The 16,003-nt window shown below is 39.7% G+C and overlaps 1 protein-coding gene across 1 annotated transcript in view; it reads right to left on the reverse strand.

The window, feature by feature from the left end:
* Positions 1-384: 384 nt before the first annotated feature.
* The window catches only part of LOC138505064 (mucin-19-like), a 424,600-nt gene continuing 408,981 nt past the window's right edge, over positions 385-16,003 (reverse strand). Inside the window, exons 76-77 of the mRNA XM_069625388.1 lie at positions 15,538-15,666; positions 385-438 (exon numbers count right to left, since the gene is read on the reverse strand). Coding sequence (XP_069481489.1) covers positions 385-438; positions 15,538-15,666 — 183 coding nt within the window. The remainder of the gene's footprint in view (positions 439-15,537; positions 15,667-16,003) is intronic.

Here is a 16,003-nt window from a genome sequence, read left to right on the forward strand (position 1 = left end):
TGTCTTCCAAACTCAACGAGCCGATGCAGTACCTCCAAAAATTCCCAAGCAGGGGGGCTCGAAACTTCATGCTGAGGACTAGGTGGAACCTGCTTGAAACCAATGAAATCCGAAACATTAGAGGGCTATCAGGCTCCAGCACGTGCCGATTGTGCAAAGCCAAGACTGAAACCATCCGGCATCTACTGCTGTCATGCCCGAAAACTTTAGACTTGAGACTGGCCTACGTAAAGCACCTCAGCCTAGACGAGTGTGGGTGGGACGAAGATACTTGCTGGCAAAGACTGATCGGAGGAGACCGAACCACTTGGCTCCTAGCAACCACCAAAATACTCCAACATACCTCGATGAGGATAGCGGGATGAGGGTCCCACCCTTGTGTAGTTACTGCACTTCGTTTTTTTTCTTCAACTTTTTTTGTAAAGTTCTTTTGAACATCTACAAATAAAATAAAATTCAAAAAATATAGGTACAGCAAAGTAATTAATGATTACATGAAATTGAATAATGTTTAGCAAATTCTCTCTCTCTCTCTCTCTCTCTCTCTCTCTCTCTCTCTCTCTCTCTCTCTCTCTCTCTCTCTCTCTCATATGCCCTCACCTTCCTCTACCTGTCTCTCTACCTCCAAATGTAGAAAGAAAAGTATGTTTTGCATAACTAACAGTGCACTTAACCCCTTGTATTTCATCCTATAGGTACAAACATGGCAGAAAAGTGGGCCCTGAATGACAATGCAACAAATGTAGATAGCAATAGGGGAAATGTTAGTGCTACTAGAGCTCACTCCTATGATTGTGATCTTTATTTCGTGGCCATCGTGTTCTCGACTATTCTGTTGTGTTTAGGACTGTATTGGTCGATTTCCTTTATTTTAGAAGGCATAAAAGAAGGGGGGGAGGGGGCAAAACTGGTGCAAGACGGAACCCTATTGGGATGGATGGGATGAAATTGATTTGGGCCCACAATACCTCACCTCCCTGCACAAAAACTGCACAATGAAAGCCCCACTGAATTAACAGTTAATGGCGGATATTGATACAAATGTATTTAATGATTATAATGATGACAATCTAATTGCTGATGTACTAAGGCTGCCACATGCTCACTCACAAACAACCTTTAACCCTACTTCAAGCAGCGATTACATGCACTTTAGTTCTCAAGCACCCACTCCATACACCCATCCTACCTCACCGCATGGGCTATATGATTATGGTCAGAGCGAAAAAATGAATGTAGGCATGTTTCCTATCTGTTATCAAACATTACTGAAATTGCACAATGGCCTAGGGGGGAGAAATAGAAGGAAAAGTGGGGGGGGGGGCAAAAACGTTATGATGCATACCATGGCCTGGGGTTGGATGCAGTGGAGGGCCCCCATCACCCAGATCAGTCCAATAAGTGGTACTCTGACATGAGCACCATGGGTAAACAATCAACTAATGAGAGTTGCTATGTGTGTTCCTTGATACCCCACGCACCAGGAACAACTAAAGTTCTGATTCCCCAGGAAACCCTCATAGCGGATGTCCAATGTCTTGTTCATCTAGCACTGTGTAGAATTCGAAGTACCTTCCAGGCACACACCGTAGCACTACAACTGATCCAAAATGAAAAGACGTGTCACAGCAAGCCTCAAGGAGTTCTATGCGTGAAGGAGACATTTTTTGTTATGAAAGGGACAATGTTTGCAGAAAACAAATGGCAAGAAGAAACAATGATGTGTAACGCAGAAGCACTGCGGGGCCTGTCAGAAGAAAAGTTTCAATGGGTCAGGAAAACATTCACTCAGGTCTGGTCTGAGCACATTGCTAAGCTATCATAGGTAATAGCTCTTGATAAACCAATCAAGATCCAATGTGAAGTGCAATATGAACTTTGTTTCCACGGAGAATGGACGGTGCCCATGGGGGCAAACAAACATTGCAACAAAACACTTATCCTCCCGAACATGAAGAAGGGAAAGGCTGCATTAATGGACAATTACTGGGTATGCGGCAAACAGCCGTACTTGCACCTCCAACTTTCATGGCGAGGTACTTGTGTCCTGGCCACGTTGCATTCGGCCCTGATGGTGATTCCAGAGAGTCATGTCCAGGGGAAGAGGGTACCACCAAGATGCCTCCAGCACCCCAGTCAACAACCGAAGAACCCCCCACATATGATGTGCTTTCGGAGGATAAGCTGTCAGGCAGAGTGTCACGCAAAAGAAGGGCATCAAACTATATCTCTAAAGACTTGTCTGAACTTTTGTCACAGATACCGGACCAGCTTAAACTCTTCAACTCACCAGAAACATTTTTTGCATCACTCATACCAAGCATCCAGGCACAAGCAAACGCCAAGTGGTTGCCAATAGTCAGGTGGGAGCTGATCCAGCTAGCCAACGACACTGACGAAGGGTTCAACGTCATCATGGTGGTACTCAAAGCCTTGTGGTTGATAACCATGCAGAACAGGTATGTTCTAGACCTCCTCCCAGCAATAGAAGGCAGTGTTTGCTGAAAAACTGGGAGTGGATGTTGCACATTCGTGCCTTCTGCAGACGCTGACAATGGGACACTATCACACGTGATAACCGCAGTACACAACCTCGCAGAAAGGATGAAGAACGAATGAGGGGTGCAGTCAAGTGATTGGTTTGACACAATTTTTGATTGGGTACCATCCTTGTTCGGCACTGCAATGAAACTACTGGTGCCTATCATAGTATTTTTGCTACTGATTTTGTGTGTGTGCCAGGTAGGGGATAGATGTTGTGCAAAGTCAATGCCTAGTAGTGCAATGATGATGGTGACTATGGGTAGCCCAACAAAGGTGCCTCATCATGTAAAAGACATGCAAGTGCAAACAGGGGACAACCAGGAACCTAAGTACTGCATGACAGCAGTGTACAATACTGGGGATAGAGTGGATAATTTGTGGCACACAACCAATAAAGATCCCCTGATGAATATGCAAGGAGGGGTGAAAGCCTGAGATCAGTGTGCGGACCGTGAATGCCTATAAAGGGGACTCCAGCTTGGGATGAAGCGGTAATGGAGGCAGAGGAACGTAGGTATACCAATGACCCAAGGTTATTAGTTACTTCAGGAATAACGAAAGGCAGGCATGTAAGGGAGGAAGGGTCTGTATGCCCCCCTGTATATTCCACATGAAATAACTCTATTTGCTCATCCCATCGTGGGGAGACGCCCCCCCCCGTCCTTCACTGACTACAGTGACAAGAAACCATGGGATGATACACTAAGACTCCATTTTATGCCACATCAGACTCCATTTTTGTACTAGGCCGCACAATGATCTCTAAAAAGTGTTCTCTCCCTTCACCCAGTGCTGCGCACAGCCATCTCTGATAAGCCCCCACCACCTCCTCCCCTGTCTGCGGCGCACCAGTCCCGTTCTCACAGAAGCCTAGGCGAGAATTGTTGCAAATAAGAAACTGTATTCTTTCTCTTACTCTGAGCTCACTGCTCTCGGTGTGACTGGGGCAGATCTTGACTTGTGTATTCATCCATCTCCACAAACCTGCTCCTGGGCCCCCACCTTTAGGAATTATTGCCTGTGCAACCCTTTGCCCCACAGCTCTCCTTTCATGTAGCAGTTGGTGAGACCCTTCCCCACTGACTACCCTAGATTGCCCCCATATAACTAATCTTGTATGAACATATATTCCCCATGGGTTAATACATATCAATTCATCCGTCTGAACCATGAGGCACCAGGGTGAACAATCTCTGATCGAAACCCTCAGATAAGCCACCTGGTAAAAAGGACCACTGCACCCCTGCCCCACGAAGGCCCAGGTTAAGAATGTATTTGTGTTTGCTTACAATTTATAGACAACCCTGCATTCTTGGATGCGTTTTATGTGTTACATTAGTTATAGAATGTCAAAGATACTGTGTAGTTTAGATTAGTTAGAATAATCGCCCACTGCGGATCCAGCCTGACCTCCACCCCACCCAGATGAGCCTAGCTCACCCACGTGCTGCGAGGAGCTACAACTCCGAACCAACCAATCAAGTTGCGCTAACCCCCTATGTACTTTACTGTATTGTCACAATGTACTAATGGGCTCGTACTATTCATCCCTTATATTATTCGTCACTGATGACCAATTGTGTGTATAAAGATATGTAGTTTCTGTATTGTGGGCAGAGCGCTCTCAGAGCAGCAGACTCCTATGCGTGCATCATTTTGCTTTATAAACCTTTACTTAACTTGCAGTCTTTCTCCTGATCTCATTCCCTACTGGGGTGTGTCCTTTCATTCTGAGTTTGGGTTTGTATTTTGGGGAATGACCACCTTCAGGGCCTTCGCTATAACTACAATATTTACTTAGCGCAGGCTTTAATATTACTGTAACTGTGAGAGGGCCATGTAGGGACAGCAAGTCTTGTTGGTAGTAGGGTAGATTGCTGACTTAAGTGGGGGTGGTTTATGACTCAAGTGCATGAAGATCTGCCACCTCTACTGAAGTGGACCCTGAGTCAACCAGAATGATGTTATCTGGACACAGGAAGTAGTTCAATAGGATATCTCAACCACCTTTTCATGATCCAAGCGGAGTTGCCAATAGTATGTTTCCAGATGACGTTTTAGAGTAGACAACTTAAGCAGGATAGGGGAAGTAATACAATATAAATTAATGCTCCATAGACGTTTTTGTGTGTAAAAAAAATAAAATAAAAAAAAATAAAAATAAAAAAACTTTCTGTGCACACCAGTGCTACTCGCAAGAACAGGAAGCACTAATTTAGATGGATTGTCAAGATACATTGTACACATAATAACCAGGCAAAATTGATGATTGATTGCATTTTATTTTATTTATATCACCACAGCAGTTCTTGATAGAAGGAAAACTAAAAACCAAAAAACGCAGAGGCTTGATTGAAATGTTTTTCTTTTAAAACAAGAACATCCTTGTAAGTTTCACCCTCTGACAAGGCGAATAGCAGAAGCTGTTATTTGAGACACTGTTAGATGTAATTAATCATGAGGCATAAAAAGAAACATTACAAAAACAAGAGAAATCACCTTCATCACTTAAAACCTGTGTGGCGCATTCTTGTTGCCTCGGAAGTTAGCGTTACTCTTAAGTCAAAAAAAAGATACATCGCTTTTAAGCATTCGCTGGGCCTCCATTCCTCCAGAAAGAGTGTAGGTCTCTGGAAGTGATAATCAAGTGCTGTGTGACCACCAATTGGCCTTCATCGATCTTTCACGGGACTTAAGAGCGAATGTCATCCAGGACATGGCAATGTTCTTCTTGGTAACGATGTGCACCTTTTCCAATTCAGATACGCACTTCAGTTGTGTGGGGCTAATCAGCCTACATTTTCACTGTGGGAAATGTGTCTGATTTGCACCCAAGCAACCATAGGGCCCATTATATTCTCAACATGGCAGTTACCTACTATTACGTAGGCTAAAAATCACTAGTCACTGGTCCCCACTTCACACTAATTATGCTTTATGTCGCATTTTGCGTCAAAACAGCTTGAAGACCTAGTCAACAAATTTTACTCTCCTTTTTCTTTTTAAAAAGCTGCCAGGCAACATTCTCAGATCTTCTACATTTGAGGCATCTATAGTGGAGGACACAAGAAAAATAAAGAAGAAAGCTTCGAGACACGTTTCAGGGAACCAAGAGATGGGTGAATCAAATTTACATAGGATGTTAATCAGCGACCGGTGTCCTTCTTATCGTCTGCGCCTTCTCCTGCTTTGCTCCTCAGTTGGCTGTGTACCCTCCTGGGGGACACACACAGTTCCCACACAGCCACACTCTTCCACTATGAAGTAGAAAGAATCGATGTCGCTGCCATCCGCGCAAGTCATTTTTACCTCACGCTTTCTGGTTTTCAGCTCCTGGCAACAAGTGCATTTATGCTCCATTGATTTCGACATAGAAGAGAACCTACCCAGCACAAGATAAAGGCAGACGTTTAGAAAAATTGGCATGAAAATGCATAATATAAAATAACAGAACGCTTTGGTAGTTTCATTAGTTTAAGGAGAAATAATTATGCATTATGAAGCATATTTTTCTGATTGTTATCAAAATATTAACATTCATAAAAATATTAATAGGAACAATAATTTGTAATATTGTTAATAATACTCCATGAAGGGTGAAGATAGTGAAGAAGAATTAAGTGTGAGTCAGCTCATAAAAAAGAGGCCAGATATATTAGACAGACAAAGTGACAATTCTTTGTAAAAGAGAGGAAAGGAATTTAGAAAGAGCAACACATTATACAAAGTGAGAGTTCCAGATGCACAACCAATTCTGTGAGATGTTATCATTGTCCAAAACTCTTCTTAAAGTTCACACATTGGAAAAAAAATGTTAGGCACTTACTCAGAGGAACTGCTGCAAAGCCCCTCACAGACAGACATTTCGATGGTTGTATTGCATGCACCATGTGAAATGACAGTTGGTATCATCCGAGGCTTACAAGACTGCGTTTGGGGAGCTTGAAGCACATAGGAAGAAGCATAAGGAACATTAGATAGACAAGAATGATCTGCTTGCCATTTTATGCATTCACAGGAAGATTGTAAAATTCCTTGCACCTCAATTCTCCACTGACGTAACTTGCTGTGAATTACCACAAGCCACTGCACTGAAGGTATCTGAGGATGCTCCAAGGCCATGCACCATCTCATCCACACATTTCATTATAGTAGCTTTCATGCCTTCAAAAGTTCACCTCAGTCGAAGCACTTCCTGTGCAATAACATTGTGGTGGCTGTATCTGCAATCGCAGCACTGCATTGAGGAGCAAGGAGCAGCGATGCATATGCAACAAGTGACATTTGTCAAAAAGCTCAATCCTTCATAGGGAGTAAAGGTGCACAACTATTAATGGGGTGTCCCTTGGAATGCACAGCAAGTAACTGCATTATGTCTGAGAGAAGATAAGTTCTCTCATAGCTGTAGAGTGTTAAGCAATCATGCACAACCCCGATGGATGTTGACAGCAGCTCTGGGTTATGTGCTCTTTTTTTAATTTTATTGTTTGAAGCGCTAACGTAGCTCAAGAGCAGTGGAGCACTGTACAAGGTTTGGGTAGCCAGCGTTTGGGCTGGCCTTCTTAATAGTAGTGCCGTACTGTGAGTTGTGGTCGGAGCTTCCATTGAGATTCATAGACTGCCCATCAAGACAAAGAAGAAGATTTGTGCCATTAATGACTTACACTGAAAAATAGAAAACATAGATTGGCAACAGGGATCTGCATAAGCACTAAGAAACGAAATAAGAACTACTTGCCATTTCGAGTGATAAGTAATTGCCAAAAACGGAAAATTCATACTTACAATTTAAATTATATAGTTAGGCACTGTGCGCTTATACCTGATTTTTAAATTAAACAAAATTCCAGATGTATCATTATACTGTTGTGGTAATTCATAGAAGGCCTCTTTTCTAATTCACAGAGTGCTTATATAATTTTTTGTTGATGAATGGTATTGTACACAATCAATGTATCCTATTATATTCTCAAGATATACTAAACAATATTCCATTCATAGGATACCTCCTGTATCACATGTGGTCTGTTACAGTCAAAATATCCAAATTACTCTTGCTTGTCCTATTATATACAGAAAAGAATTTTTCCCATTCTCATGTAATAAAGAAAGTGCCTCATAGAAAAAAATATAATGCCAAACCTATTGCGGTATGTGCTTATGTTTCACCCTAAATGCTGGCTTCTTGGTGGCCTAATATCTTGATTATACCAATTCAGTTTCTATTTCATAATGTACATATGCTTCATTATCAATTCACGTATACATTATCATAAGATGTTCATTTACAAGCTTTCTCAAATCCTAAAATCTTAATTCTACACATTCAGTTTGTTTCACAATTCAAATATGCATCATCATCAATAATCAACGTATACATCATCATGTGACTTATTAATGTCCAGTTTAATTCCAATGTATTTTATGTTTCCTTCGTAAATCATTCCATCATTTTTCACACTATGTTGGTGTCCTTATGAATCTAGAAAGAAATGAGAGAGGAGAACGTAAGGAGGGAGATTCAGAGGTTCAGATTCTGCTGATTATTAGATGTTATCATATTTGGTTATCCAAGCGGTGCATATCCCCTTACCTATTATCGTATCATAGTCCGCACATTGGGATAGATAGTATGGTGATGTATTGGTCCAGTTAGGCTAAGCCTCTATAATTTAATGGTATCCTCCAGAACCGTATCTGAAAGACAAACATGCATATATATTTGAGGCTAGACTGTTTATCCCAGTGTTTATTATGGTAGTTAAAGAATTGTATCAAATACCTAGTATATTCTGTTCCTATATTGTATGCATGTGTTCATCCTAGTCCATAGCTTATATGCGTCTTGCTTTTAATTCTGGAAGGAGACATATATGTGTATAAATACTTCTCCTGAACACGTATTCAGTTCCATTGTTAATATTATAGATGATCTCCCTTAATGGACATTTTCGATTTAGTATCCAATTCTCTTTGCTATATGAGCTTCTCAGTTCTTTACTATCTTGTAGCCAGATTGTTAAGATTGGGAAGAGTTTTTAGAAATATATATATTCTGATTGTGAGAGGATTTATGATCTAATATCTTATTATGTAAGTGCTCTTTCCTTTCTTCTAATTCTTTCAAGATGACGGCATTCCCCATGCAAACAGGATCGCAACCATTTTGAAATCCATTTATTGTGGTTAACGTTGTAATGTCACTGGCAGATTCACTACGAAATGATGATAGCGTTAAATCGCTGGATGTGCACTTATGTTGTCAATTAATTTTCTTGCAATGTTAAAGGCTCCACTACTCGTTTTAAAACTGTTGTGTTGTCCTTCAATCTATGTAGCATATTTGAATTTATATTTAATGTTAAAATAACGAATGGATATGTGGATTAAGATTTGTTACCCACAATTTCTATCATATCAGTACATTTGATATCCAGTGTTGCCCCAACCGGTGAGGGTAACTTAGACATTCTTTCCCATATTTTTTACTCAACAAGTCATTAATTTCAGTGATCTGTGGATATCGTCCATGGTCACTCCATTATGTTTGTGTCCTATTTGGTGCATGCATTTGTATGACATGTATCTGCATTGTATCTGCAGTGTTTAGGCAAAACATGTTTTAGTTCTGTTTTGGTTTTAAATTCTGTTCTGGTTTTTCCATTGTAGCCTCCATGTTATCATCACTTGCAAAGTTCTAATCGATTTTTAGACATAATACAAGTAATGAGTATATGCAAGTAAGCAATATATTTTTTATCTTGTATAGAAATTATGAGTAACAACTCTTAAAATAACTAATGGATATGTGGATGAACCTTAAATATAAATTCAAATATGCCACATAGATTGAAGGCCAACTCACCATTTTTAAAACTAGTTGTGGTGCCTTTAACATCGCAAGAAAACTAATTGACAGCATAGGCACGCATCCCGTGATTTAACGCTGTCGTCATTTCATGGAGAATCTGCCAGTAATGTCACAATTAATGGATTTCAAGATGCCATTGATCTCGTTTGCAGGTTGAATGCCGTCATTTTGAAAGAATTTGAAAATAGGTAGGAACACTTAAATAATAAGATATTAGATTATAAATCAACTCACAATCAGATTGGGAAAAGGTTTCGATATTTATATTTTCTATCAAATCTCTATATTAGGATAACAAAGAGAATGGGATACTCAATCGAAAGTGCTCATTAAGGTTGAGAATCTATTTATATTAACAATTGAACTGAATAAGTATTTAGAAGAAGTACTTACAAACATATTTGTCCCCTTTCAGAATTAAAAGCAAAAAGGAGATACACTATGGACTAGGAAGAACACATGCATAAAATATAAGAACAGAATATACCAGGTATTGGAACCATTTGATAACATTCTGTAACTACCATAATAAACACTGGGATAAACAGTCTAGTCTCAAATATATATGCATGTTTGTCTTGCAGATACATTTCTGGAGGCTACCATTAAATATAGAGGCTTAACCTGACTGGACCAATACATCCTCATACTATCTATCCTAATATGTTGACTGTGATATGATAATAGGTAAAGGGGTATGCACTGCTTAGACAACCAAATAAGATAACAACTAATAATCAGCAGAATCTGAACCTCTGAATCTCCCTCTTTACAGTATTGACCCTCATATCTTTCAAGATTCATAGGAACACAAACATAGTGTGAAAAATTAAGGAATGACGTAATAAGGAAACATATTATACATTGGAATCTGGACATTAATGAGTCACATGATGATGTATGCGCGTATCATTGACGATGTGTATTTGAATTGTGAAACATAAAATGAATGGATAGAATTAAGATCTTAAGACTTGAGAAAGCCTGTAAATAATTTTCACATGATAATGTATATGTGATTTGATAATTAAGCATATTTAAATTGTGAAATACAAAATGAATTGGTATAATAAAGATATTAGGCCTTGAAAAAGCCTGCATTTAGGATAAAACATAACTACATGACCCAATAGGTAATATGTTGGCATTATATGTTTTTCTATGAGGCACTTTCTTTGTTCCATGAGAATGGGAAAAATATTTTGTATATAAAAGGACAGACAAGAGAAATGTTGACATTTTGACTGTAACAGACCACATGTGATACAAGAGGTATCCTATGACTGGAATATTGTATAGTATATCTTGAGAATATAATAGAATACATTGATCATGTACAATACCCTTTGTCAACAACACATGATATAAGCACTATGTGATTTGGAACAGACGCCTTCTGTGAATAAACACGTAACAGTATAATGATACATCTGGAATGGTTTAATTTAAAAATGAGGTATAAGCGCAAAGTGCCATACAATTTAAATTGCTAGTACTACAAGACTGTCAAGTGAATAACATCCTTCTTTGGGCAATTGCATCTTGATCAATAGTACAAATACACTCTCTTTTCTTTTTGGTAAACAGTTGTCAGTATAAAGAACAGGGGACAGGCACACTGCTTAATATTCATTGTCCCCAACCCTGCATCTCATACTTATACAAGCCCCAATGCACTTGCATGTCCAAGTCATACACCATAGTAGTTACCCATATAATAACTGTCAGACAATATCTCTCATGCTGTACACAACAATCACAGAACCTACAAACCAACACATGTGGCATATGGCAGGGAATCTCTTACATTAAAGTAATTTGAAACTCTGAATTAGCATTTGAATGGGCTTACATGACAAATGTCATTGCAATAGAGGAAATGTCTTGCAATGCCTGGTGTCTTTTAACCAGTATTATATCTGCTACATAAAAAGGGCATCCCAGCCCCCGAAAGTGATGTTTTTGACAGTACATTGATTAAAATCAAAGGAGCCATGGCAAAGCATGTGAGATGTGCTTACCTTGCAATAGAGATTGAAAATTAATTACCTTTACAGACTTTACAGCAACCATCAGAAGACATCACTGTGTTCTCCTAGAATGGAAATGCATATGATAATGTTAAAAATCAGGACTGTTGTGTGCTAGATCAATGCTTGTTGTTTTCCTGAAGATGGCAAGTATTATGTATGTGCTTTTCAACAATGTTGATTCTAATATCTTTCTCAACCGCTTGGCCGGCAAAGCCATCTCAGACCAGTAGTAAAGCTGGTCTGATTCATATCTGTCGAATCCCATCATAAGATCTCCATCTTTTCTTTCTCCTCTCCCTGGCAGCATTAATCCTGTGGTGATTCACAGTGTTTATACGTAACCCTGTTCGGAATGTATGTGTGTTTGTGATAATCTTTCTTTTATGCAGATTATACTAAAATCAAGCACAGAGTGGGTGGTGATCTTGTTCAAGTTACTAATATCCATTTGCATATATACACTATTGCTAATTAGATGCAAAAAAATTAACAAAAGTCAAATGGCAATAAAACTAAACTCTAGTCACCTACATAATCACCGCCCCGTCTGATTTCAACAGCCATTCCGCTTGCAAACATATATAACATGGCCTACAATTTGGTAACAGCCTGGCGATTGTCCTCCAGATGGAGGAAGCATCCCGTCTTGCTTTTTTCTACATTATGTTCTCAAGTGGGTACTTCTTTTCATTCTAAAATACAATTCGTGTTGTTTGGCTATGGTTGAAATCTCTGGGCTTGATGACACTGATACATTACCTTCGACTGTCTAGCCATCTCTCATAGTTTGCTCCAGCTTCCAAATGTAGCACTCCATCTGTTTCACAATATTAAGTGTAAACATTGTGCCTCTCCTGTTCTAGTAAAACTTCACTGGCTTTCAGCTGTTAAAAGTATTAGGTTTAAATGCCTGCGTTTGGTGCACAGACATTTCACAAAATGTACCATTCATTACAGATGAACCTTTGTCAACTAACCCACTAAAGCCCTTCTCTCAGCAGATAAATTATGTAAGGATATTTGGCGTGTTACAGCACAGAGTACAGCACTACTGCACAGGTAGCATTTTTTATGCAGCACCACTACATGGGTGTGGTGCATTGCTATATGTGTTGCCAGAGTAACATGGACATATAAGTAAAGACAGGCTATTCAGTCAAAAACGATTTTTACATATAAGATGCAAATCCATTTTTACAGTTAAAAGCACACATCTGCACATTCAAAATGCACACTATTTTTCACCTGAAATGCCTATGTTGCAGAGACACATTTGAAAATTAATAACTAACCTTATTAACAACTAACCTGACTAATAAAACTTCATTTAACATAACCCACTAATAAAAATGTGTCTCCACTGCAGAATTAGGCCTACTCTGAAAGTGAACTTTTAAACGCACATTCATTTTTTTCTCTGCTGCTCTGTCCACATAACTACAGGAAGCAAAGAGCTCGAAGGAGCAGGAAATCAGTTTGTTACAATTGCCACTGTAGAAGTGAGCCATTGTGTAGTGAGGGAGGAGATGACATGATTGATTCTGATTGGAGCAGCGTCATAGCAAGTATCATGCTAGTGGCTGTGATTAGAACTTTGCTGGAGAAGCTTGAGAAGAGGGGGAAGACGGTCGACATCTTGCAGAGCTGAGAGAAGGATCTCTTTCCTGGCTGGGGCATTCCTGCTGCAAAAGCTGAGAGCTCCAGGCAATAACCCTGGTTTGAGAACGGCAGATGCTTGTTTTCACTGGGGTTGATCTTCAAGGGAGCCAAATTCAGAAAGAGAATAGCCAGAGAAAACTCATGCTGAACAGATAAGGTAATTACAGAAGCGGGTGGGAGCTGTGCGAAAGTGCGCGAAGCTGTTCAGTCAGTGTATTAGAGGGAGTCTCAGTCTCTTATCAGCATATTTAATGTTACCAATTGAATATATTCTCGCAGCTCTCTGTTCATTTTATCACAAATAATGTTGTACCATTTTATTTATTTCTGTAAAAAAAGTTAAACTGTGTTTAAATGAAATTTCTATAATACAAAAATATTTGAAAACAGATAGCTAGTGTGTATTATTTTTCTCTTTCATTTTGCATGGGGAAAGGTTTAAACGTGGGTAGATTTTTAAACAGTGCAATTGTCATTTTAAAGCAGATGTGTGCATGATTATATTCAGTATGGACAGTTTTGAGTGACTGTTTGTAGCATAGCCTGTTGGAGGTACATGAGTCAACGGGAAGAGAGACTCTCTGGACATAGTTCCCTACCGTATATGAGGTGGTGGAAATTACCACAAAAATACCACAATTGCCCATGGTGGCACACAACACTAACACTGAAAATGTGGTATCCCTAAAATGTAGGCCTGAGATCTCTCTAGTGATCAAGAACAATCTAGATAAAAAGCAAGGGATGTTGGATATTGGGGCCACAAATAAACCAACCACTATACCAACCAACCACGCAAACTACCGCGCATACCATCTAAATAGGTTTGAATTCTGAAATAATGCAATGTATTATTGTCATGTGTGATCCAATATGAATACAGAGAGTGATTATTGCTAAAGGTATTTTGGCGGTAAGAAAATACCGCAAAGCCCCAAATATCCACAAAATACCCAACAAGCTGTTAAAAGTATTAGGTTTAAATGCCTGAGCTTGGTGCACAGACAATTCACAAAATGTACCATTCATTACAGATGAAACTTTGTCAACTAACCCACTAAAGCCCTTCTCTCAGCAGATAAAGTGCTGCTGAAGATCTCAGGATTTTGGCATGTATGTAATGGAGGCAGATCTTTTTCAATGTTTGCTAAAGTCTTGAATGGCCATCCCCGAGAATGATATAGGATCCCAAACCAGGTGCCCATTCCTGAGAAATGTGTAAATGTGCACAGGAAGCATTCTGTCTGTTAGTGTTCTGCACAATGACAGAAAGCCTTTGAGTGGTGGCGCACTTTGAACGTCGTTATGGTATAACATAATGTGATATGAAGCTGTAGCCTTTACCAGCACTAATGACAATTGATTGATGGGCCCCATGGTAGCTGGTGGTCACCCTTCCTTCTCTCCCGACCATACACGACAGATACAGGACAGTAGACTAATCCCTCACTGAATCAAAAGTGTATACAGCTGTAATCAGCCAGGCTAAGTCATTTGCTCTAACATAGTCTTAAGCTGTTTTAATGTCTTGCTCGGCATGAAGTCAGTGTCATTCATTGTCAGGGAAGTAAAGGTGAGCAGTTCTGGGTTCGAGGAAGGATGATATGGCCTTTTTATGGAACATTTGGACAACTGTGCAAAGGAATGTCATGATGTTGGTTTTTACAGCAATGGCTGTTTTGGAATTGAGAAATGCTCTTCAGAAAATCTAGAAAGTCTTCCTTCATACTGCAAAGTAATATTATAGGTATGGGTACGATACAGGCAAACATATACAAACTACAGAGCCACAATAGCCAGACCATGTTTTATGATAATAAGGAGGATGGTATTATTTCTTTGTCAATCCATGTGTATTTCAACGCGGAATAACAACCATGCAGATTTTTAATGATGTAGTTGGCTACAGCAGATGTCTGCAAACGTTGGCTCTCCAGATGTTTTGAACTACAAATTCAACAAGCTGTAGCCACCACAGCTCCTTTCAGCAGCCAGCATAAACCTGGTGAGGGATAGTGGAGACCATAGTCTAACACATCTGAGGAGCCTCAGGTCAGGAACCTCTGTGGTAAAGGATCTTCCTATTTAAATATCTTCCTACTTTATTACATGGTTGAACCTCAGGCATTTGCTAGGCTGAGGAAAGGATACACCAGTTGTGCTGAATAGGCTTTCATAAAATGCTGTGCAAACAGCAAACAAAAAAGTGTGCAGCACATTTGTAGAAGAGCACATTCCCCCAACGTTTGGCAACTAGAGTTTCCGATCAAAGTTAATTGTAAAAATATGATGGGCCAATGCCATGGGAGATGTTGTAAATAACGGACAGGGACCTAACCAGTAATCTTCATGCTGAACTGAAAGAAATACAAGTGAATCGCATGTTTCAGCTGGTGAAGACAGTGTATAAAACAGTCACAAGCAACTTACAACTGCGCAGTCCTCTGGCTCTAAGTCTGCACACATCTTCTTCACTGTAACTGGGACAAACTTATCCTCTATTTCATGACACTCATAGTAGGTGCAATTGGTTCCAGGTGGATTCCAGGAGTCTCCAACCTGAAATAAAAAATGTAAAAGGGGAGGCGATTCAACAAAATTGGTGCCAACTCCATGTTGGATGCACGATGGCAGAGGGTAGACATATGTTTTGCAAGATCTATGTTAAGAGCCAAAGACATTGGCAATGCTATTGTGGAGATCAGATGATGCTCCATGACTGGAGGACGGTACCACAAATGATTCCTTTTCAAATGATTTCCTCATTTGTTTTTGATAGGAGGAGATGGTCATCTCTTACCAATGATAATGTTCAATTCATTTTGAACCCTGGCATTCTGCTAGTCTACGCTAGCTGGAGTCATGCTAGTTGAAGCTCTGTGAAGCCTATGAATCC

Source organism: Ambystoma mexicanum, chromosome 11 (genome assembly GCF_040938575.1).
Source record: "Ambystoma mexicanum isolate Mex_15411 chromosome 11, UKY_AmexF1_1, whole genome shotgun sequence".
NCBI lineage: Eukaryota > Metazoa > Chordata > Amphibia > Caudata > Ambystomatidae > Ambystoma > Ambystoma mexicanum.